Genomic DNA, 24,945 nt, shown 5'->3' with positions numbered 1-24,945 from the left:
ACAATAGGTCACTCTTCTTTTCTTTTTATAATGATGCTCAAATCTATCATTCATTAAATACCTATTTTTGTTCCTTCTCATCAGGTGATCTTCTCATCATGTGGTGACCTGGACATGATGGAGGTACGGGAGAGTGGGGTGTCATCAGAGGAGGGCGGAACCAGAGAGGACACGCTAGATGACACCGCCAGTGAGCAGCAATTCAGGGTTTTCCGAGACTTTGACTTCTTGGATGTAGAGCTGGAGGACGGAGAGGTGAGATTGTTTCACTGTTGTTGGATTCCAATATTGTCAGTTTATTGATTTATAGCACTCTCATTCCTTCCCTTTTTACTTTTAACACAAGTTTAATTTGATCTGCATGCCTTTCGTCAACATCAATATATTTGAAATGTATTTCTCTGCCTGTCCTCGTTGTCTCTCTCTCTGTCTAACACTGTGTCTCTCTTTCTCCCCCTTGCTGCCTAGGAGCTCCAGGTAAGGTCTCTCACAATTAGCACTTACGTTAGCTTTTATCGGCGCTGTGGTGTTGCTGGCTTCTTTTTTTCTGACTAAAAATCAAAAAACAGGAATATTGTGCTTCCTTTGGCTCACAGCTTGGTTACAGAACAACATTTCTGACAAATATGCTGTTTGGCATAATGGAGATAAATTATATAGTAAAATGTTTATGGGATAAAGATTATCATATTGAATGCAAACTGCCTTTTCAGCATATTTTTATGCCATGAATAACAGTTCGCTCTTAGACAGCAGCCATTCATTATCTTGACAGTAAACATGAATGTTCTCACAGCAGTGAAATTCACTGCTACAATTATCTCTGCCTTCCAATATGTATGTGTGTGTTTTATCTAGGGTGAGACCGTCGATAACTTTAACTGGGGCGTGCGTCGGCGATCACTGGACAGCACAGAGCTGGGCGACCTGTTGGAGGAGAGTCAGCATTCAGGCAGCACCCCCAGTCTGGGTCATGAGGATCCCCACGATTCAGACGAGTCCTCAGAGGAAGAGGAGTCTTCCACCAGCCAGAGCCTCTCTCACTCTCAGCTTGTGCGTAGCCTTAACTGTCTGATCAATACAACATTAACATCAGCTGCAGCCTGACAACCTTTCATTTGAGAAATTTGTCGTTGTAATGACCTAATTTGACAGAATAAGTCAATCAAAATTTTAAATTCTATTCTGTGCACGTGTGTGTGTGTGTGTGTATATATATGTATATATTTATATATATATTTATATATATATATTTATGTACGCAGTTGTAACTGTGATTTTCCTGGTTTGCTTCATTTTTCAGACTAACCCCTCTCCATCTGAAGAGACCAATCACACTGATTCTCTGTCTACTTCTTACGACACATCTGCCGACCCACAATCTTTCAATGCCACCACGCCGAGTCAGGGAGCACTCCATGACGATCACAGTGGCTTACATGTGAGGAGTAATACACACACACATACACACATAGTTTAACAGATATATTTTTTACCATCTCTAACTTATCATCTCTGTCCCTTCAGATGAGAGTGTGTGGTGAAGATGAGGACACTCAGGCTCAGGATGACGAACTGTCACTCAGCGCCAACGACCTCCCTCACGGCTCAGACTGTGGTGAGAGCTTCACATTAGAGTTGCCGGGGCAACCTCAGGATCAGCTGGCCAATCTGGACCACAGGCTCAACGCAGACTACTGCCAACCCCCACTGGACTTTCTAGACCCCAACTGCCTGCCCAGGTGAATGTGACAGAACAGGAAACTTTTTATAAACTGGCAGATTGACTGACAATGGGGGATAAATCTGTGCTTAATTGCACTCTATGTGTTTGGAAAATCTAGTGTTTGTGTATACATTGTGTGCCTGACAATAGGCTGAAACCTTGAAGCAACCAAATCACTAAATAGAAACACTGCGGCGTACATGGGTTATGTAAAGTTGCATGCAAATTAACAGTATTTGTCATGCCCTATAATCTGTGTATGATGTCATATTCCTGCTTGTTACAGTCAGTGTCTGAATTAGGTATGAGATAATGTAACCATTTCATGTCACAATTATCCTGTCCAAAATAATTATGATTAACTCTTGAAATGGCATTAACACATACTGGAATCACCTTACCTTATATTTTATTAAGAAACAAATATTTCATAGCATCGTAGGACACATATCCTTTTTCATGAAAAATAAACAAGGACAGATTCAGACTCTTGCTAACACCCAGCAGGTAATCACACTGAGAGGAATAAAATCCATTATGAAAACGGATGTACCTACTCTAAGCATTCACATTCTGAGCCTTAAGCCATCATGACAAATGATTGGATCAAGGCTCCCCCTTGTGGCAAATGGCAATTCAAAATAATGAAGGACATCAATTGGATGGCACGTTGGCGAGCTAGACAGCTTTTTCAAGTTAATTGTCAGGATATTCATGATTATCACAATAATTAAAATTCCCCATATTTAAAGTATCTTGTGTGGTTTTATCCCAGTATAAGATCAAATTTTACATCTTTTCATCTCTAGTCTGAATATTGTTTTTTTTTGTTTTTTTATTGCTGCAGTTTGTATTTGGCATATATTGTGTATTGTGTATGCATCAAATTTTCTGACCCCTGTAACTCATATATTTGGCTAGCTTTAAAAAACAACCAAACACAAACCATACAAACACGACCATATAACCACATCTACCACATCTACATGGCACAGAGTCTATTGCATTATCCACCTCATATTTTTTTTATTTTTTATGAAGGTATCAAAACCTTTTTTTGTGCCCCCATTTCTTTCCCATTTCCATGGCGACAGCTTACGTGATGATGTAGATGACTTGGAAGACCTTGGTTTTCCTCCTCCCCCCTCTCCATTTTTCTCCGCCATCTTGGCAGCGTTCCAACCCACAGTGTGTGATGATGCTGAGGAGGCGTGGCGTTGTCATATCAACCAGCTTGTGACAGACTCAGATGGGTCCTGCGCCGTCTACACTTTCCAAGTCTTCTCATCTCTCTTTAAGGTAAATCACAATGATTTGTTGAAATCATTCTTAATTCCATCACACAGAGCATGTAAACTTTTTTCTCATTTAGACTCTTCATTCATTATTTTACATGATTTACATGTATGTGTTTGCAACAGTACAACAATTCCCCAAACTTTCCTCCTTTCACAGAACATCCAGGGTAAATTCTGCACTCTGACGACTGATGTTGCTACTTACCTCGGAGAGGGCCTAAGAGGCATCGGATCAAAATTTCTCAGATCTTCACAGATGCTCACCACATGCTCAGATTGTCCAACAATCTACATCGATGCCGACACTGTGAGTATTGTTGCCAAACATACAGTAATTGAATTGGGGACAGCTGATGTTGATCAAGTTAATTTAATTGCCTTGAACTAACATTTTCACCTCGTCCTTCTCCTTGTCTTTTCCAGATCATGTCTTATGGTCTTCTCGAAAAGATGAAGTTCAGTGCACTGGAGCTGCAGGAGTATCTGGATACCTACAACACCAAAGAGGACGCAGCTGTATCGGTAAGTCACCCTGTATACGTACATGACTGAGTTAATTATTTCAATTTTTTTTATGCAAATTACATGACTGACAACATTTTCATCAACCCTCCTCTTTTTCACTCCTTCATTTTTTTTCCTTCAGTGGCTGAGGAACTGTAAGGACACATTTCCCAGGTGCCCCGGTGACAGTGTGGTTACCTGTCAGCCTGGAGACTCAGAAGAGAAGGTACGGGCACCTTGTTTACAAGTTACTCACTGAAGTCCAGAGTTTACAGGCAAACACACTGAACATCTGAGTAACTTCTTCATCTGTGCTTCATATCTCTGACTTATCTTTTTGCTTCTCTATAGTTTTGTCACACTGAAATGTTTGCTCTCTTTGCACGTTTTGCTGTGTGTTACCTTTTTTACAATAGCCACAAAGGACTAATGTGAAATTTGAAGTGGCTGTATTTTTATACACAGCTGTTGACTAATTCTCTGTAGACTGACCGTGATTAGTCATGGTTTATACTGTGCTGTGCATGTGTTTGACGCTCTGCTTTCCTCTCACCTTACTCTGACGCCCTAACATGCTCTCTCGCTGTCTAGCAAATGGAGTCTCTTGCAGTAAGTTCTCTCAAACGTTTCTTCTCTTCACTGTCTTAGATCTCTCTTTAATCAACTTCAGTAATTTACTTTCCACAAGACAATCAGCTAGTCTTGTTATTTTGCGTTTGTATTCCTTTGCATGTGTGTGTGTGTATGTATCGTGTGCACTGTTCAGAGTACATGACCTTGCCATTGTGTCAGTGTGTCCTCTGCTGCTGATGAATCTGAACCTGTTTCTATATTAATGTCTTCTAGCAACTGGAGCTTTGTCAGAGGCTCTACAAGCTGCACTTCCAGCTTCTTCTACTCTTCCAGTCCTACTGCTCGCTCATTGGTCAAGTTCACGCCATCAGCTCTGTGCCTGAGGTAAGCCAAATCATAATACATAAAGAAAATAAGATTCACCAAGTAATACATGTAAATTGTAATTTGTAGACAGAATCAAATGAATTATATGCAGATGTTGTGGATGTTTTTCTGCTTGACTGTTGGTTGTCAAAAATGTGATACTTTCATGTTTATTGTGATTTTCACTGTGTACAACAAAAGCCAAATACTGGATTTTAGGTCAATACCAATCTTTGGGAGTGAAAAAAATCACTCTATTATTTTTTTTTTTTTAAACTTTAAGAAAATGCCACTGACCAGGTACAAAAAACACTGGTAAAGTAAATCTTAAGTATTGAACTGAGTGCAAATGTTCCATCTGTGATTACATAAAAGCTCACACATGCACTCAACCACCATCTGTTTCGCTCCCACCTAATAGCTGCTGAACATGTCTCGAGAGCTTACTGATCTGAAGACCAGCCTGCAGGCGGCGGAGGCGGCTGTAGCCACTGACCTGGAACACAAACACTTGGCTCACACTCATGCGCATGCCACTCAGGTGGCAGCCATGGTTGTGCCCAGCTTCCCCACCTCAGAGGCAGCAGTGAAGGCCATACTGGAATGCCTTAAGAACCACGAGTTTACCAAAGCTGTGCGCTATATTCAGGAGTGCAGGTGAGTAACATCTCTGTCTACAAAGCTGAATGCTACACTTGATAAAGGTTAGCAGATGTCCCTGTTACTTTTTCTTTCAGAATTGTATTCTTAGTATGATGGGGAGAACTCTGAGACATCAATTGTGTGTTTATCAAAATAAACTGTTGCTTTATACTCTATAGCTGCAACTCTGACTGCTGTTATCAGAAATCAATAAAGTCCAACACTGTACCTCATCAAAAACCAGCATATGACCAGAAGGCACACATGTACAACATACAGTATTTTACGCACATGCACCCATAGCATAGTGCTCTGTTCATATCCACCTGTCATATTGACGTCAGTACACCTGCTTTTATTTATCTTGTTTCAGGAGGCAATGGCCCAGTGGAGTGTTTGGTGGCAGTTCAGAAAGCGAGGTCCAGACGCTGCTCAATGTATACTTCCGCCACCAGACGCTGGGCCAGACAGGCACCATCGCTCTGGTTGGTTCCCGCCAGGACCTCACTCTGATCTGCTCCAAGCTGCTGGAACTCAACGGGGAGATCCGCGACATGATCCGCCGCGCCCAGGGGTACCGGGTCGTCACAACCTACCTCCCCGACTCCAGCGCCTCCGGGACAAGTCTCTGACAGGACCTCTGGAGCCCCCCACCCCCTCCATCCCCACCCTTACCTCCCCTGCCGCTACAGCCCATGACCCTTCCAAAACCCCCTCCACATCCTTCACTGCAGGTGAATCAGTCTGCTCTTACAGAGGAGGCCCAGCACCCACATACATGGCCGCTGCCTCCTCCTGTATGTCTGCTGCCCCGCCTGCAGAGCTCCAGACATATTCCTGGCTACCACCCTGCACAACACTAGTCCCCACACCACATTTAGACCCAAACCTTTCTCTGCTCTCATCCTCATCCACTGCAGATTCTGATACGTCTTCACTTGATTTTCCCAAACCCCCAAACCTGTTCTCATTGCATAGCTGCTCAAACACACCAGGCCAACCAGATTTTACACTGCCGCACACACAAGAGCCAGGGAGGAGATATCTTGATGAGAACACTAACGTTTATTATCCTTTCAGAGGACACTCATCACATAGTTCACCACTGTTACATTTACACAGCAGCAAACACCTAAAATCATCTCTTACATCTAACACGCTCCCCACCGTAGCCTCAGAACCCACCCTGCTCACATACTCTGACACAAACGCGTCACCCATTGCCCCTCAGGGCTCCCATCTACCCCATTTCCCCCGTTCTCCATACAAGCACTTAAGCCCATCCCCAATTCAACACACGGGCCACGACACAGTGTTAACTCATGCCCCTGCACGCTCCTCATCCCTTCTCCCCATTCCTCCGCCTCCCCCACCCTATCCCGCCAACCCAGGAGAGGCCGCAGCGTGGGGTTGTTGCTGCACCCTCGGTGGTGCAGCTGCGCCCTTATCTCGCTACCTGGGGAAGGTGGGGCATGCTGCCCTGCCCCTACTGAAAGTAGGGGGGCTCCTGAATGATGAACCCTCAGATGTACAGACCTGAGATGTGAAACTTTTACCTTGCCAGAGGACTTTTAGAGCTTCAACCTCTGTGAAATTGACATATTTACTGAAAACTGTAGACTCAAAGAACAGTGACTCACTTTCCAGACATGATGGGATGTGTCACTGAATCCACTGGATACTACATATTGCTGCCTGCTGTTAAAGATGACCTGATGCGATCCCGTAAGGGCGCCAGCTTTGCTTTACGGCTACACGTTGTTAAATTGATGTGCTCCTAATTTAAGTTCTGCTTAAAGGTTGTCAATCAGCATCTACTCTGCTCTGCACCTGAGGACCTGTGAAGGCTTGTAGCTTGGATTTCTAACAAGCAAAAACCTGATTGAACTTGACTGACTGTTGCTGCCTCCTTCAGGATGGACCTAGTTTGCTGGTCGTATCACCAGAGACTGTGAGGAAACTGCCTGTGACACTGCGTGACATCACTGGTTAGGTTTTCGCTCTTGCACTAAATGGAGTTTTGATAATAGATTTTTAAAAATGTTACAGAAAAGGAGGTTGTGTTACTGTTTGTTTTGTTACAGTAAGAGAAAAGGCTGTCACTTTCTCTGAGAAGAAGCCAAAAGCTGGAGTAAATTTTCTCTCCTGTTGTGTCTACTGTTTTGAGATCGCCTCTGGAGGAAATTGTGCAATGCATGACCCAGTTGAATACTTTCTACTGTACTAGCATCCCTTTTGCTCCCTAAAAAGTCTGACCTCTGCAGACTGACTGAAAGACTGATGGACAAAGAGCAAATGCAGGATATTTAAGCCTAATTCCTTATGCTGCCATTTCTGTTTATATTCTGTATCAGTGAACAAGCTTGTCTTCTGACTGCTGTTGTAAACATCGGTAGACTAATCATGCCATTATCTGTGCGCAGCGTACACTCCTGTGGCTAGTTGTAGCATCTTTAGTGGGTGTATACACTGTATAAATCTCACTGTCCTACACTGTAACACGTTGACTTTATGCGTTCACATGCCAAGAGGACGGTGCATGCATACACAAATATTATGTCTCTGTCTCTATACTGTTAATGATTATGGGCACACAATCATTGTAGCATATGTTTGTGTGTGGTTTGTAGTTACCTTACACGTAAGGGAAATGCTGACATTCAGCACTCATTGTTGATGTTCAAAACAAAACTTGTGCTACTACTGAAGTCCAACCCCTCCTGTCATCAGCCCTTTTTTGTGACACCCCCCACCCTTATTTCCCTTCTAGCAGTTACTCGCCCTTTGCTGTACAAATCTTTTTCCTATTTATATCTGATCTGCCATAAGTCACTCATTCAACTTAGGTTTTATATTGATGTTTGTTCTCCTAAATCAAACTGCCATGCATGCATCTTCTGTGTACTGTATGGAGTGTCTGAAATATTTATTAACAGAGTCATATTTTATCTGAAAGATATGTTTGTATGAGGTACAAAAGGGAGCTTTAAGCTCATGCGGGTATGTTTTTGTTTTTTAGTTTCCTGTGTGTGGGAGAACGTGTGTGCATGCCAAACAAGAAATTGCACATTTTTAAAGCTTTTTAGATGAAGACTGTAGTTGTTTTTTTTCACCTTGTAAATACTTTTACAGCCTTTGTGAAGTTGTTTTGAGTTGATGCTCTGTACAAGTTGGTGTCAAAGTAAAAAGACATATCAAAATTATTTTTCTCTGCATTTCATTTATGCAGCTCCTCACGTCACATTTTTCATTTATAAGTACAACTGTAGTGATGGAAGTAGAGGTGCAATGATTGGGCAATGAATAGTTGATCAATAGAAAAATAGTCAACTATTTTTTAAATTGTTGAGTCATTTTTAGGAAAGAAAATTCCCAGCTTCTCAAATGTGAATATTTTCTGGTTTATTTGTTTTTCTTTGATAAGCTAAAGATTTTGTTTACTATGTACTGGTCAGTCACCTAACTATAAAACATATGCCTCAGCACTTATTTTGATTTTTATTGGCACTCAAATGATCCTACATCATTTCTGTATGAAAACCATTTGCCATTTTTTTATTACTTAAGATACTGCTGAGAGCTGCATGACAAAACCAACTACATTCAAGAGATTCTAAGAGTTTGTGCACAGTTCAAGGCTGCAAATTTAATTTGACACTTCCTCTTAATGTACAAGAATTTCTCAAGTTTTAAGATGCAATATTTTTATTTCTTTTTACAAAAATAATTTCATGTTAAGCACCAGGATTAATGAGGGAAACAAAGGCAGCCTTTTTGAGAAGCTGCTTCAAATAAACGACCCAGGCAGAGACTCAGCTACTCACTGACAGGAGAATAGATTAATCCCTCTAAATCAGTTACTTGAGGCAGCTCCATTTGTGACATGTACAGGAACTATACGTCTGCTGGCATGGATTCAATGACAAGCCTGTGGATCTACATGAAAAACTGGTGATTCCAGACCAGAGTGAACATGCAGGGCAGCTCAGATGATGTATTTGAAGCTGTAGGTGGCGTCACAGGACAGCCTCATTCCCTTGCAACGACAACACAGGTCCTGGCGGTGAGGCCTCCTCATGTTGACGTGTCTCTGCTTCTTCTCACAGTTGCAGCAAGTCTGAGAGCAGCCCTGAGACAGAGCGGAGGTGGAAGGAAGAGACAGGAAAGTGAATGAGAGAAGCAAGAGCAGAACAAGTCAGTCTGGGAATATTTATGATCCCTGTTGAAAGATGTTCAAGTTTTAAGAAACTGAAAAATCTTTAAGAGTTTTATCCAGTTTACCTGAGAACTAAATCATGCACCTCTAACAGGTTTTAATCTTTGGGGACATTTTAAAATAAGATTCTCCAACCTATGAGGCATATAATAATATAATAATGTGGAGCTCAATACTAAACCCAAGTATTCCAATGATATTACAGCATTTCATCTTTGAACAAGACAAGAAACTGTACCTTGCAGAGGATGGACTCCACTCTGTACGGGTTAAACCCCACCTGACACTTCCGGCAGAGCTGCTTGTAGTACACCTGTCGATTAGTTCAATAGTTTTATATGCAGACTTTACCAGACACAAATGAGTGCATGTTAAATTATATATTGGCTCAGTAAATAACAGACCTTGCTGGTTCCGGATATGCACCATACATAAGCACTCTCCCACCGGATGTTGCACTTTTTGCAGTGGAAAAAGCCGTACCTCTGCTCCAGGAACTAATGACAAAACAGAAAATCAAATTTTTCAAGGATCATTTGTGCGCAGAGACATACTGTAGCACACACATTGTGATGAGTACATGCAAGCAGTCATCCATGTTCCAAACACAGACTCACCTGAAAGTTGGAGCCCTTGCAGGACTGATGCGCACCTGTTTGGGAGTCTTTCCCTGTATCCCCGCCGCTTCGATCAGCCTCAGCCTCAGCCTCCCTGTCAGACTCCGCATGTCCTGCGGCTTCAGTCTCTCCCTCACTTCCATCATCATCGCACAGTTTCTTGAGGGGGATCCTGCGGTCAAACATCGGCGAGTAGATGGAAACGGGCCTCAGGAAGCGCAGGTTGCTCACCGGCGGTGTGCTGCACGGCGCCGCCATCCAGTCCTGCTTCAACAGATCCGGGCTCTTGGGAGACTTCGAGGGGACATGCTGGTCGCCCTCAGGACAGAACAGCGTTTTGGGACCCAGTGAGCACTGGACGATTTGATCCACTTTGGCGTTTACTTGTACGCCGCACTCTTTGGTGTTTGCTCTCTTGAGTGGAGCTTGCAAACCGGGGTTGACTTGGGACAGGATGGCCTTGCATAGCTCGAGGTAGTTGAGGCCTTGGGGGGTCATGAACCGGCCCTCTCTCTTTCCCCAGCTGCCGCCATGAGCTGGGGGGCCGCAGACGTTGTACAGTGGAAACGTGGATAGGAACCCCTCCATCCTGGAGCCATGAAACCAGTCCAAGAGCCCCTACTGTGATTTATAAATCATTACATGTGGCCATAGTTGCAGTCTTGCATCACTAATTGGTTAATTGACAACAGGGGCGCACATGCAGGCTCTATTCCAGTTGCCATATAGCCTACAAAAATATTTCGTATCCTGAAACTTCAGCTACAACAAGTTTAAAAAGACATAGCCTATTGTCTTCAAAAAAAGCACACAGCAAGCTATTATACACAATATAACGCATTCAGAGGTATGGTGGAATTGCTTTGAAATTCAGATTTAGATTAAGATTCAATATTCATTTAACAGCTTTTATTAATATGTTTATTGCATTGTTTTATTGTAATGTCTGCATCTAAAAACTAAATTTAGCTTAAATGTACTTACCCAAACTCTCATTCTCACTGAGATAGGCCTAGATAATAGGCAAAGGGTCCATGCCAAAATCTAAATGTCTATATTTGAAAAAACACACACATAATGTATCAGTTCCTCGCTAGTTTTCTGCAGTAGAGGCTTATGATTTAGATTTGAAGGGTGTAAACATTATATTGGAGCTCCCCCTATGGCTCATGTTCGCCAGAGACCCATCATATAGGCCTAGCCTACTAGCTGGTCATTAAACATAAGAAAGCCCCTGATATTTAATGCTTGTATTCCCTTTAGTTGGATGCTCTCTAAACCCCTTTAATAAGGTTTTTGTGGAAGTTTGAAGTCATGGATTTTTCAGGATAGTCTGTGAAAGCAGTCAAAACACCGAAAAATAGCAAGTGTAAGCAAAGTTAATTCGCCTATAGGCTAAAATGCATGAGGAACATATATTCTATTACGGAAATGTGTCATGATATGAATTAATACATAAACAGGCCAAAGAAGAATGAATAGTTCCACAGTAGTCTAAAATATGTTTAAGTGTAAACGTTTTCATAGGAAAATAGAAGTGCCCCACTTGATGAAAAGCCTTAACAGGCAGGGACACCTTTTAAAATATGAATTGCACTATTCAGAAGAAGTGGGCTAAATCTGAGGAAATATGCATGTAAGCAAAATGACAACATTATGTTTTATTACGACTCATTAATGAGATCATTTTTTGCGCACCCACATTTGAAATACGTCTGTTGCTGCGTTCCAGTGCTGTCGGAATACTGAAACGTCAATTTCAAAGTAGACGAACTGAACAAGACTTTGACCTACTGTCAAAAATAATACTAATGTAAGGATCTCCATATTCTCTAGAAACACTATTGTGTCCTTATTCCATTTCCTGTTCAAATTTTAGGATAATCTAACTTTCGCAACTTTGTACATGAATATAGAACCAAAATTAGGACAATTTATTTTCTCCTTATTTTGCACCTCCACGTCGCTACTCATTGCTGGGTGAAAAATAATTTAATTTAAGGGAACTAATATTTTATTGATACTGTGCTTTCGTTTTAATATTTAGTAATATTTCTAGACAAACCCTTTTTATATCAAACAAAATGCTTCGGTATTGAATAATATCGAAAGTGGTGTACGACAGCACTTGAAGGCTCATTAGGCCTGCTAGGACTCGTCTATAGGTGGCGCTGCGCTCTCACTGATGGTTTCAACCCATGGGCACTGAATCTATACATATTGGCGCCATTTTGGAGCTAGGAGGGGGAAGAGAGCTGCAGAGGAGGACGCAATTGATCACAATTCACCCTTAACAGGTAAGAAATTGCATAAATAAACGAGCCAATTTGATTGAAACGTTGCAATATTTCCAGGCTCTGCTGCGAACAATGAGATGTGAGCGGGGATGTGTCCGCGGAGCAGCCGGGTTCACAGCGGTAACCGGGGGTTCGTTGCCCGCCTCGTTCGCCTCTGTTCTCGGCACCCGTGTCCGATTCACAGCGCTGGTTGACCTGGTCCTGCGGCGCTAAATGGTTAGCTAATGAAATACTAGCCCGATTTTTGGACTTAATGTCCCGCCGGCATGAGCAAACTACGACTTTAAGTGGTCGTATGACTGGGCTCGGGGCATCAGTGCCGATATAAGGGCAGTTAGCCGGGTGTTTTGTTCGGTGCAGCATTAGTATCTGTCCGCCCTCTGTCACTGAGATTGCTGCTGCTAATGCGTTAGCTCGGCAAGCTAACAGCAGCTAACTAGATTAGCCGCGGTCCACATTACAGCAACAAGGCAGCCTGGCTGTAGTACAGTCCCCGGCCTTCACATGCTGCTGTACCATAACAATAAAGCGCCCTTATCCTTCAAATATTTTCTCTCTATGTCCTCAAACTCACGTTAAAGCTCCGCTGGAAATCATTTCAACATAATAGTAACCCGGTGGCTGCTCCCATGCTAGGAATGATTTGTGTGTTGGACTTTTTTGTGATTGCAGAAACAGTGTTTTATAGCGTAAATGGCTTATTTAGAGGTTGATCGGTTACATAATTGATACATCTATTGGTATACACTACCTTTTCTCATGAGAAGTCAGTGTGAGAGATGATAGGAGCATACCTGGTCTCATGCACCCTTATTGTTATTACTATAGCAAACAACAAAAGGGGTTAAACAATGAAGGAGCGGCTGTTAAAAAAGAAAACAAAGACTAAGATGGTTATTTTAAGAAGTGCACCTTATTGACTGCATGCACCTCCAGGGTGCTGCGGTGGATTTGTTTTGACAAGTGTCAGCCTGTGATAATTGAATGGTGTCATCATCAACGCTGCGGATTGGTCAATGCATCACAGGTTGTAAGAAGTCTGAGTTATCTGATAATAGGGGCACATGAAATAAAGTGTGTTCGTTGTAATACAGTTGTTTTATTTGGAGTTTGTTATCATATAACATTTCATATTTGTATTTTCAGGGCAAGTTTCATATACATTCATGTAGGGGTTTTCAGAACCGGGCTGATTGCCAAGTAGTTGTGCACATAAAATGATTTTGCTTCAGTGTTGTTGTGATGCATAACAGTCAGATATATACACACAATTTAAAAATCCGAAATGATACAAAAAAAGAGAAAAGATAAAATAAATAGAAGAGAAGGAGATTAAATGTACTAAATAGTGAGCAGTAGTAAAACGGTATATATAGTATAATAATAATGATGCTAACATTAATAATAATCATGATGATAATGATAATAGAAGGTGCATTAGTGCAACATGCCATATTATATCAGATATAACAGATGTACTAATGTAGGATTATGGGGTTTTTATGTTAATGTAATGTATAATGTCTGTGGAAGGATAGAGTCCGTGTCAGTGGGGGTCCCAGGGCTTGTTGATGAGGAAGGCTGCAGATGTGAAGAAACTGTTCTCTCTTGCCAAAGGGGGGCATTTCAAAAAGTTTGTTTGGGGTGAGAGGGGTCAGTCATGATCATTCCTGCTTACCTCAGTGTCTCGGAGGTGTGCAGGTCCTGGGGGGACAGCGGGTTGGTGCTGATCACTACGCTGCAGTATGACCATGTCTTTGGCAGTAGCAGCAGCATCAATGTGGATGTTGATGCTGATGGTGATGACGATAATGAGAAAGAGGTGAAGATAGACTCAATGATTGTAGTGTAGAAGAGTATCTTCATTGGCTTTGGCAGGTTTGAATTTCTTTAGCTGCTGTAGGAAATAGATCCTGATCTGATGTTCAACTCCCATTTGACATCCTGGCTGATGATGGTTCCCAGCAAGCACAAGGACTCCACAGAGTTGATTGGGGAGTCACACATGGTGATCATAGGGGGTGGGTGGGGCTGCATTCCTTCTGAAATCCATAAATATCTGTCTGTGCACTGCGCAAAGTTCTTTAGTCCATATCATGCCACCAGATGGTCAGTCTCCCACCTGTAGGCGGTCTCATCCTCACCAGAGATGAGCCCCATGAGTGTGTGGTCTCATCTACGAACTTCAGGAGGTTGACAGACTGAAGAATAGAGGTGCAGCTGGTCGTTTACCAGAAGAAGAATAGAGGGTTAATGACACAGCCTTGAGGGGAACTGGTGCTGATAATGGCGTAGCATCCGTGACGTCATCCATTGGTTTGTTCTCCTGTTCTGAAGCTTCGAGTTTGGCATTTTGACCATTGTCATCTTGGATTTTTGGACGCACGGTTGACCATATTTGATGAGTTGGTGGAGTTAACCCTAATGCTAGCCACTAGTTTGAGTAGCAAAGTCTAGTCTATGGTCAACTGTAATAATGCTGATGCTAATATTTGCTTGTGAAAAATAGGCTTCAAACTATTAAAACCAAAATATAGTTAGTAGAAAGAACATCAAGACTTCTTTAGGGGGTCAAAAAACACACCGAAACATTGACAACTCCAGTGCCCTAAAGCATACTCTACTTTATCGTCTATTTTACTCTAATTGGGACCATGATTTACAAAGTGAATATCATGCTGTAAACTTGAAACTAGCAACTGAGACCATAAACTCATTAGGAAAGTGTTTTCCCGAAGTAATCAATCAAGTGAGAAGTGGGGTCATTCTCTCAGACTTCCATACAATCAGACTTATTTTTGAAGCCAGTGGTGTTGCCTCCTGTTGGCCATAAGAGGTAATGCAGGTTTAAATCCTTATCGCATTGGCCTCACTTTTCAGGCCCATAGTCTGAAAGTCAGAGACATAGTTCCCCATTTTTACACTACTTCCTGTCAGACAGGAAGCTGGTGATTCACCTGCAGGTGAAGTCAGACATGTGCAGATGGGAGAGCTTGTCCTCCAGCAGAGCCTGGACAGTGGTGTTAAAGGTGGAGCTGAAATTCGCAAACAGGATGATCGTGTAGATTCCTGTTCAGGTCAAGTTGAGGGCCATGTTTACCGTGTCATCCATATACCTGCTGGCTCTGTAAGCAAACTGCAGACTTTCTTAATAGTCACTGTGATGGTTATTAAGGTCAAACTTCATCACCACACAGGTCAGGGTAACAGGTCTGTAGTTGTTAAGTCATGTGGTCTTTGGTTTTATGGAGACAGTGATAATGGTGAAGGTCTCGAGGCAGGCTTGAACATGGAGTGTCTCCAGTGAGGTTAAAAATGTGTCTGAACACTGGAGATAGCTGTCAAACACAGTGCTACAGGGTGGAGGTAGACACAGAGACTAGACTGTTTGCTTTGCGGGGGTTCTGTATCTCGAACAACCTGTGAATGTTCCTTTCCAGGATTGAGGGGAGGAGGGGGCCTCTGAGGTGGGCAGTTGTGGAGAGGCCTGGGCTGCTGTTGAGGTGGGGGAGGAGCTGTTGTCTGGAGCTGCTGGATGAAGTCATAGGGGATGGTATCAGGACTGTCCTATTGTCTTTCAAATCATCAGTTGCTCTGGTTGCTGGCCAGTGGAGTGAGGGGCTTTTGGTTTGTAGTTGGTGCATGTATTGATTTATGGTAGCCACTTTTGCTACATTTCTGGTCAGAGTTGGTTTTATATTATTTATTTGTCACCCTTTTTAGATGCAATCCAGATTGTAGTTCTTCACGGTGATTCCGCTATGATTGCATAGGCCTGGCAACAAGGACATCTGCCAGACTAAAAGCATGATTTTAGGTATAAAATAATACCAGATTGCCATCCATTTGAGCAGCGCTGTCCGATACGGGAGTCAAATTCTGTGACATAGCCTGGGAAACTCTTGGTAGCGTTGCGCCGTTAAGTTATAGGGCAGTGCTTAATGCGTGTGTGGTTTGAGCGAGCGGTAAAGAAAAAAGAAACTGAGCAGAAATATGAATGGAGAAGCGGAAAAGGTTAGCAGGAAGTTGTCAGTCTGGCAGTAAATTCAAAATACAGACTACAGTGTGTCAGGTAGAAGAAAGAAGAAAAGTCTCGTCTGTTGTTTCTTGCTGGAAAAGTGAAGGGGGTTAGCCTAACCTGACCAGGATCACTTAAGGTGGACCGACCTTTAATGTGGACCAGCTATTCTCATTTTAGTGTCTCAGCTGCTCAGAAACGGAGAAATGTCTGGCTATTGAGTCTCTCCTAAGTCAACCCAGGGGAAACACTGCCTTGAACTGTATTTTTCCCGACTCAAAGGAAAACTGAGCAAAATCATGTACGGTCAGATTCTTACTCTACATATCCACAGCAGTAGTCTTAGGTATTTTCTCTGTGGTTGTTTGCTTGTGTTGAATGGATGCAGAATAGGAAACATTCCTGCGCTCGGTGCCCACTGCATCATAACCGTAAACATGTGATTCAGCAGTTTTGTCAGTTTGTGAATAAAATGTCTTATGGTTCCCTCTGCACTGTGGTTTCCTTGGAGGTTTACTCCAACCATGTAGTCTCATTCTCATTCCCCCGCTTCTCTGCTTCATTGTTGTTTCTGGCCGACCTTCTCAGAGTTAGATCGAGGCTTACTCCATTCAGAAAATTTCGTCTAGATTCAAGTTTCAGGAGCTTTTATTGTCACATGCACAGCAACACAGTGGCAACATTAAAGATAGTGACATTTGGCTGCTTTGAGCTAAAGTTACAATTTGAGTATATGTTAAATATTTGCTTTTTTTTTGAAAGGAGAGAGAAATCTATTATTTATAATTGCACACTGGTGCATATGTGCAGTATTGCACGTAAATGATAAATTAGGTTTCCGTCTGGGGAAAACTTAACTCTTCTCCTGTTTAGCCTCCCTCACTTTGTGTTTGAGTGCCCGTATGGAGGTTGTTGAGTTCACCATTACCACCAGCTGGCGTCCAGTCCTCTCTGTGTTTGCCGACGGATCTTCTCTTCTCCTTTTATCGCCCACAGGGTTGAAAACCAAGGACGGCTGTGTCAAGGTACGATTTTAGGCTTGGAGGACTGTTCTGTGTATTCGTATTTCTGCCGGCAGCTGTGTTAGAGGGTCCCAGTGGGGAGAGCAGCAGCAGTGGACAGATAGAAAACCATCAGTTGGGCGGGATGAATGTGTTTGACTGTGATAAACAAGTAATGAGTTAAAAGAAGGCCATGTTCAAGAGTTTAGTGTAGGGTAAAGCTTGCCTGTGTGAAATTATTTGCTGCCGCCTCTTATTCAAAGTTAAATATTCCCTAGTGGATGGTATTCAGACAGACCCCCCCCACCCCACACACTCATACACATACACACACACTGACACACTCACACACTACCCCTCCTGGTGAGAAATACTCTACTCTGATTGGCAGAGCTCTCACTGTGTCAGCGTGGTAGACCATGAGAGGGATGGACTCATCTTTGGCAGCAGCTGTGGGGTGGAAAAGAAGGTCAGGAACGAGCAATTTGGCAGCTGGCCAGTGTCCAGTGTGTGTGTGTGCGCATTTGTCTTTCTTATGGTGTGTGTGTGTGTGGTGTGCGCGTGTGTTTATAAAAGCTCAAGTACAGCTGCAGAAAATTGTTTGGTCGTGATTCAAAACTCAGAATTGCGGTTTGGCTTCTGAGTCTAACCCAACAAGTACTTTAGTGGGGCTGCGCAGACCTACTGACTCACACTGTTTCATAATGATCAATTCTCCTTCAGTTATAAACGCAACATGAATGGTGAGAAGTGACAAACAGATCAGTGGTTACAGTTGTGTTGACAGCATCGACATAACTGTTTTATTATCTCTGAGGCTGACCACAAAACACAAAGAAAAGTAGGGAAAAAAGGCTTGCATGTAACTCAGGTGCTCAGAAGCTCTGCTGTTTATAACCGCTGTTTAATCTGGAACCGGTTCTCAACTGGAACAGGTTCCTGGTTCCCATTCCCGGGCAGCAGGCTGGAGCAAGTGATTCCACTCAGGAAAGAGATTGCTTGGAGATCAAGCCAACTTTCCTCAGTAACCCAATACTGCCATCTACTGTCTGCTGCCCTCTAGAAACAGGAGAAGGACATTCAGGCTACACAGCTCACCCTGACTCTGACAGCCTGAACAGATTACTGCCTACAGGTCAGTGCCTTCAGTGTAGGTTACAGCAACTACACACAACCTCAGTGTGTGACCATGCCTGCCTAATTAAATTTAAATGTGGTCAAATAAATTACATTGCTCATTTTCTTAAAAAAATATAACTTATTAAGTAAGTCAAAAAGTAATGTTTGAATAAATTACTGTACTCCTATTCAAAATGGAATAAGCTTGAACCAAATATAAAAATTGCACATAAAATCAACAATACTTCTGCAGAAAAATTAGCATGTCTGCTTTCTCTGGGAGGATCCTTGAACTCTCTGGGCTAATGGTGTCTCCAGCTGTGGAGAACTCCCTCTCAGACGGGGTGGAGGACGTCTGAACACACAAATAGGTTTGGGCAAGATCTGACAAAAGGGTTAGTGTGTGTCTCTTTTATGCCTCCACCAGAGCAGGGTCAGCTGATACAGGGATGGGAGGCAGGTCTCTGTAGAGCTGGACTTCTTGCTCCACTCCCTCACTGATGAACTGGGTGGTCCTTTGGATTGTCTGCTGCAGCTTGCGGTCATCCTTCAAGGCTGTCTTGTGTTGCTGTAAGGGTGGAGTCTGACATTAAATGGAACATAAATAAGTAGTTTAGTTTAATGGTTTGATTGAAGTTTCATATTTTAATCCGTGCCATATGATCATTATAATGAACTGAGTTTCCTTAGTCTTCTTCCTCCTCCACTTCTTCCTCTTCTTCTTCTTCATCACACCATCTCTGTGTCTCCTGCTCTGGGGGCCATCACTGTTACCTCTAATTTAAAAAAGGAAAAAGGAAGACACATCCATCAACAATTTGGGGAACATATGACTGAATATGAACTACTTTAAGTGTCTGCCTTATTTGTAGAGAATTAATAAATGTCAGTCATGATATCTGGTACCCGTGGAGACATCAGTCCAAATCTTCACCATCATGTTCCTCGGGAATGTGGAGTCCCCCTCAAGCACTGAGTAATGGCCCTCCAACTTCTGTAGGATGGGAAGAATCTGACCACAGGTTGGATTTGTGTCACTTGAGACACAGAGGGTGGATGTGTGCAGCACATGCATACAAACTCCTCTGCCTTCCCAAAGTCATCAGTGTCCATTTACTCCACCAGTCTGTAATAGTAAATAATTATAACCATCAAGTTTTAAATCAGCCATATTGAATTAGTCACATAAATCTCCCCTGTACTTGTCATTCTCATGTCGTACTCAGAAATCCTACAAGTCAAAACCAGTTCAACTTTAATGATTTTACATTTTAGGTCTGATTCAGGTGATTCTCAAAATGACAGACTACATGTAGCCACAAGTACTGTCAAAAGAGCCAAATTGAGTGTAATATACCTTCTTTATTGATACGGTTCTCAAAATGACTTCAGTTATAAAAAATGTAGCCCTTCTGTTATTTTGAGCGGTCACTGGTTAGACTGTAAAAATATGTTTTAGATCTGGAACTAAAAAAGCTAACTTGACTTGGTGCATTTTGAAGTCTCTATAGCGTTAGCCTTAATATTGCTAATGTATTAATTAATGCATGTTTTGTGACGATGAGCTGAACTTTTTTTAATGTGTCTACGTCTTTTAACAAAGTCGTGATTAGCTTTTAGTTGTTCAAAGCAATGTTTGGGTGGGTGAATATTACAGGAGAGGAGTCGTCTTATTAAACTCTTTAACACCAAGCCAGTGTATTTTCGCTGCGGGCGCAGCAACTTTCTTTGCCATCTTATTTGCTGGGGTTGGTGACGGCCCAGGAATTGGGTTGCTTTCTTTGGTAACAGTCAGAACATTTTTAATGAGGTAACGATCCATCGCAGCATCCAGCTTCACTGCAGGTTCAGGATTTCACGTGTGTGTGTGTGTGTGTGTGTGTGTGTGTGTGTGTGTGTGTGTGTGTGTGTGTGTGTGTGTGTGTGTGTGTGTGTGTGTGTGTGTGTGTGTGTGTGTGTGTGTGTGTGTGTGTGTGTGTGTGTGTGTGTGTGTGTGTGTGAAATGGAAATAAAGTAATGGCTTTATGTAGGATCAGGATATTGGCCTAAATTGATAAATATAAAATTATCGTTGTTGAGTTCTTTTGGGGTAATTTTTACCTCTCTAACAGTTCTTGGGGGCATTGTGTGATTTCTTGGGGTTGTTTTGCCTCCTTAAGTTCTGATGCTGACTGGAACTACAAGACTCATTAAATATGGATAGCGGCAGAGTAGGGGTGTGTCCAAAAAATCGATCCATCAATTAATATCGATTTTCTATTTAAAAATTCGATATCGATTTTTACAACTTTGTCTTGTATTTGAACTGACATGCTCATCCATAAACTTTATGTGCATTTTTTGAAAATCATTGGTTACATGATGACAACATAATTCAAAATGACATAATTTAAAATGCCACTGGTCTTAAGGGTAAATACACATAGATGCTATCATGCTAGATCCCAGTGTTAGATCAGACTCATGATTTAACTTGACTCTTGAAGAATTTGGTGTCCACACATGATTGCGTGTTAAAAATATTGTCTGACTTACAAAACAGAAACTCTGGGAACATAAAATTGAATCGATATTAAATCGAATCGAATCGAGACCCTGTGAATCGGAATTGAATCGATTCAGGATATCATTGACAATACCCAGCCCTACATCAGAGCTGGATAACAATTTGGTAAACAGAGAGGCACAGTACTCAAATATCTGTTAAAAAAAAGTGAAGACAGAAAAAACCTCTACATCCCATTAAACCCATGAGTTTTGAATTTGTCTGAGCTGTTTTTAACTTTCAGTGGTGAGCCGCCAAAAGTAGTAAATACTTTTTTCCCCACATGTTTACCCAGAAGAGATCATCCAAATCCCTGATGGTAAACAGCACCAGCTCAGTATTCAATAGTTTTTCTGTGTGATGCACCTTCATCAGCCTCACACAAACTTACTAACTCAGTTTTGGAGAGGTCAGCGTGTAACACCTCCGCTCATCAAAGTTCTGCATGTAAGTCACAAAGAACCTGGTACATCAGTCATTGTTCTGCTATAATGAACTAGTTTCACTGGTCTCATTTCACAACTGATGATGTGTAAACTGGCAGCTTTTTATGATAGAATAATGACTTTGAATCCTCTTTAATTTGTTATTGGATCTAATCATGTTTAGATTTCAGCATTTGTACCTAATAGCTGTAAATAACTAAAACTAGGGCTGAGCGATATGGGAATAAATCCTGATACAATAATTTTTTTCATATCAGTCGATATCGATACATATCACAATATAAATCAAATTACTATTTTTGTCGAGCTTAAATGTTCCGTTACTCATAAGTGAGTTGTGAAGACATCAGAAGGTTATTTTTGATTTAAATATAATGTATTTTCTGTCAGAAGTTGAACATGACAGATGTACAGAAGAAAACATCTGAAACAGTTGTATAAACAGGCAGTGTTGGGCAATTACTTATAGTTACTCATTACTTCTACCAAAAAGTACTGAGTTACATCAATGTCAAAGTAAAAGTAACTATTACGTTACTTTTTTGTGTTGGGTGTTTCATTAGGTTTGAATTACTTGCTGCTGATGTGGAGAGGGTCTTTTGTCCGGTGCGCAAGTTGCAAGTGACACAGACATTTTTCCCTTTCACCTCTACAAATGTGAAATGAAAGGCGCTATATAAATACACATTGTTGTTGTTGTTGTTGTTGTTGTTGTTATTATAATAATTATAATGCCTATTTGTCCAATTGGTGAAGGCCACCTTCAAACTCACCCAAGTCGTCATTGTTATGATTACAACCCAGTTAATGAGAGGGGGGGATGTGCGATAGCCACTGTGCACGTGTGTGTGCTCTTTTCTCAGGCCCTTCCTTTCAACTATGTCTTCAGCATTTGAACCTTGATCTGTCGTTGGTCATTTTCAGTCAGCTGGTCGCTCGAGTTCTCGCTTATGATCTCCGTTCACGGTCCCTCACTGCTGCAGCCCAAACAATAGCACGTGTGCTGTGTGTGCTTCAACCTGACTTGACTGGCTCTATTCCAGCATGATTGGTTCGGTGCGGCGCTACTTGATTGGCTATTCTTATGTCTGTCAAAACATGTACGAATGAATTCTATCCAAATTGTATCACTCGTGTCTCATATTTCTATCGAGGAAAAGTTATTTTGCGAAAACACAATTTGGATATTTTATATTGTGAGAAGGTAGAAACAGTCTTTAGTGTTGGGCCTGATTAATTGGCTCAGGAGCTACTTACACCCAAATACTGATTTAGAAGTGATAAGTTGACCAGCTTAATCAGAGCTGAAAAGATTAATCAATTAGTTGATTTAAGAGAAAATTAACCAACAGCAATTTTGAAGAGGTTAAAGTTGAAAGTTTAATAATGTTTTAAGCTAAACTGCCAAAATGTTAGAATGGTTCTTTTAAACCCCCTTAGAAAAGCAATTTGAAGATGCCACACTGTGCTGTAGAAAATCATATTGTAATTTTCAGATATTTGATAGACCCAATGATTAATGAAGAAGCTTTGGCTGGCTTTAAAATCTTTGAAAATTGCTAAATTCTATTTTCACAAGTAATTAACATTAATATTAGCTTGTCTTAAACTATTATTAGTCGCTAAATTATTAGTTATGTTAAAATAAATTTGCAGCACGTAAATGTGTCCTACAGACACTGACATGAAAAGGTGATACATTAAAGTAGAGGATAGTTGGCTTTATTAGCTGTTTCCAGCCACAACAGTGTGAGGCTGGACATTAGGCTGGAAGAACATACTGTTTTGGTTAATTTTCTAGTAATTAATTGGTCAGAAAACATTGAAATATTGTCGGCAGGCATGGGCCTGTATGAGATTCTGCCGGTATGATAACCTTAGGTAAAAATATCACGGTTTCACAGTATTATGATTACAGCTCTAAAATGTGATATTTTGAAATGTCTGTATTTAAAAACAAAAAAAGAAAAACTTTTCCATTTAACTTCAATTTTTAAACAATATATAGAACATGATGGAACATTAGTAAATATGTATTTAAAATAAAAAATAACTGAATTATTTCTAAATAAAAAAAAAAAAAAAAAATTAAAAAATAAGTGCAGTCCTTTTTAACTGAGGTTAAACCTGCAACTCGAGTCACGACATAAATTAATTTCTTTTAGTGAAAACAACACAAAACGCAAATAAATGCAATCACTTAACCTGTGGCTCAAGATCAGAACATAAATAATTTCAAAAAGTAAAAACACTTCTAAGATAAAGATAAATAAATGCAGGCAGGAGCTTAAAACTGAATCTCAACAGTTTTTGTAGACTTGCTCACTATCTTATTGGATGTCTTGCCTCCTCACGCTGCCACGGTCCACAAGTGAAGAACCCTCGACCTGTAGCCTTGCTGTAATGATTTATATCTATCATTCCCTGCTATGTTTCAAATCAAGATTTTTATTTTTAAATACCACATGCCCAGCTTTTCATTGTGCAGAGTTTATTGTATATTCATTAAGTGTGAGTCAGGCTTTAGTTTTGTGTGAAAATACAGGAGTGGAAGTTATATTCCTGTCCGGATGCGTATCTGCCCTTAATATCTTTTTAATAGTCAAAAAAACAGCAGCCGAAGTGAGACAGGCCAGTTAGCAGCTGTTGCCACAAAACAGCATAAAGTGCAACATGACTGATTTGGCCATGAGCAGTACACTAAATTGAAAGTCAAAGCACATTTGGCATCATGTGAATGCCCTAAACATGAATTGGGTGTAATCCTTGTCAGGCTAGTGGCTGCGGTAATGAAATGTGGAACACAATAGTAGCAGCAGCTCACAGTGAGAGAGTCAGCCCGCTCTCTGAATGCAGCAATTTCATCCTAGACTCAGCTTGTAGAAAGCTATTACTGTGCTGTGAATACCTTGCTGAATATTTCAGAGGTTGCTCTATTGCAGACCTTTTTTCTGAAGCTTTGAAGTATTAAAAAGATTTGCCTTGGGTTCCAAATAGTGAACAATGTGCTGCTTCTTGCTTTTTTTTTTATTGAGGTATTGCAATCCTTCAAGATTCTTTCTGTTCTGTCTGTGTCACTTTGTTTCCCCCCACTCTTACCAACTTATATTCCTCTCTTTCCTCAGGCAGTGAAGAGCTAAAGAGGATGGCTCACTCTAAAGCTCGAGCCGCAGATGGGAAGGTGACCTACCCTCCGGGGGTCAAGGAGATATCTGATAAAATCTCCAAAGAGGAAATGGTCCGCAGGCTCAAGGTCAGTCCCTTTATGTCATTCTGCCTCACGTGCATCATCTCTGTTTACTGAGTTGCGAGGTGTCAAGCTTGTCTATATGATCATGGACAGGTAATATCATTATTACTTTTGAAAAACAGACAAGATGTGTGTTTAGTATTGGAAATCAGTAATAGTAGATATTTTTGGTTTTCTTGATTGATATCGCTCTTTTGTAATACTCTGGAATTCATTAGGGAATAAAAACCATGCCAGCCTTCATTAAAATGTATTATAATATTTTTGCAGTCAATAAACATTTATAAACATTTGACCAATAATGGTGGTATAGCATTATTTGACTTT

The 24,945-nt window shown here is 41.3% G+C and overlaps 3 protein-coding genes across 5 annotated transcripts in view; 2 read left to right on the top strand and 1 right to left on the bottom strand.

The window, feature by feature from the left end:
• Positions 1-5,741, top strand: part of fryb (furry homolog b (Drosophila)) — a 34,106-nt gene extending 28,365 nt beyond the window's left edge. The window contains exons 54-65 of the mRNA XM_053331107.1: positions 85-255; positions 469-477; positions 859-1,064; positions 1,312-1,441; positions 1,528-1,742; positions 2,821-3,025; positions 3,182-3,331; positions 3,448-3,546; positions 3,671-3,754; positions 4,375-4,485; positions 4,889-5,124; positions 5,483-5,741. Coding sequence (XP_053187082.1) covers positions 85-255; positions 469-477; positions 859-1,064; positions 1,312-1,441; positions 1,528-1,742; positions 2,821-3,025; positions 3,182-3,331; positions 3,448-3,546; positions 3,671-3,754; positions 4,375-4,485; positions 4,889-5,124; positions 5,483-5,741 — 1,875 coding nt within the window. The remainder of the gene's footprint in view (positions 1-84; positions 256-468; positions 478-858; positions 1,065-1,311; positions 1,442-1,527; positions 1,743-2,820; positions 3,026-3,181; positions 3,332-3,447; positions 3,547-3,670; positions 3,755-4,374; positions 4,486-4,888; positions 5,125-5,482) is intronic.
• Positions 5,742-9,094: 3,353 nt separating this feature from the next.
• Positions 9,095-10,530, bottom strand: zar1l (zygote arrest 1-like). The gene is made up of 4 exons (XM_053330999.1): positions 9,943-10,530; positions 9,730-9,822; positions 9,564-9,638; positions 9,095-9,238 (listed from the first exon to the last, which is right to left on the bottom strand). The coding sequence occupies exons 1-4, from the start codon at positions 10,528-10,530 to the stop codon at positions 9,095-9,097; spliced, it is 900 nt and encodes a 299-aa protein (XP_053186974.1).
• Positions 10,531-12,178: 1,648 nt separating this feature from the next.
• Positions 12,179-24,945, top strand: part of pds5b (PDS5 cohesin associated factor B) — a 35,886-nt gene continuing 23,119 nt past the window's right edge. Inside the window, exons 1-3 of one of the 3 annotated variants that reach the window (XM_053330995.1) lie at positions 12,215-12,239; positions 18,322-18,393; positions 24,494-24,621. In XM_053330995.1, the coding sequence (XP_053186970.1) occupies positions 24,514-24,621 (108 nt within the window). In that variant the 5' untranslated portion in view covers positions 12,215-12,239; positions 18,322-18,393; positions 24,494-24,513. Of the gene's footprint in view, positions 12,240-18,321; positions 18,394-24,493; positions 24,622-24,945 lie in introns of all 3 variants that reach the window. The other 2 variants (XM_053330994.1, XM_053330996.1) reach the window with 2 other exon arrangements.

This window comes from Scomber japonicus, chromosome 13 (assembly GCF_027409825.1).
Source record: "Scomber japonicus isolate fScoJap1 chromosome 13, fScoJap1.pri, whole genome shotgun sequence".
Classification (NCBI taxonomy): Eukaryota; Metazoa; Chordata; class Actinopteri; order Scombriformes; family Scombridae; genus Scomber; species Scomber japonicus.
Note: the sequence above shows the minus strand (reverse complement) of the source record. Positions and strands in the feature narration are given on the sequence as shown.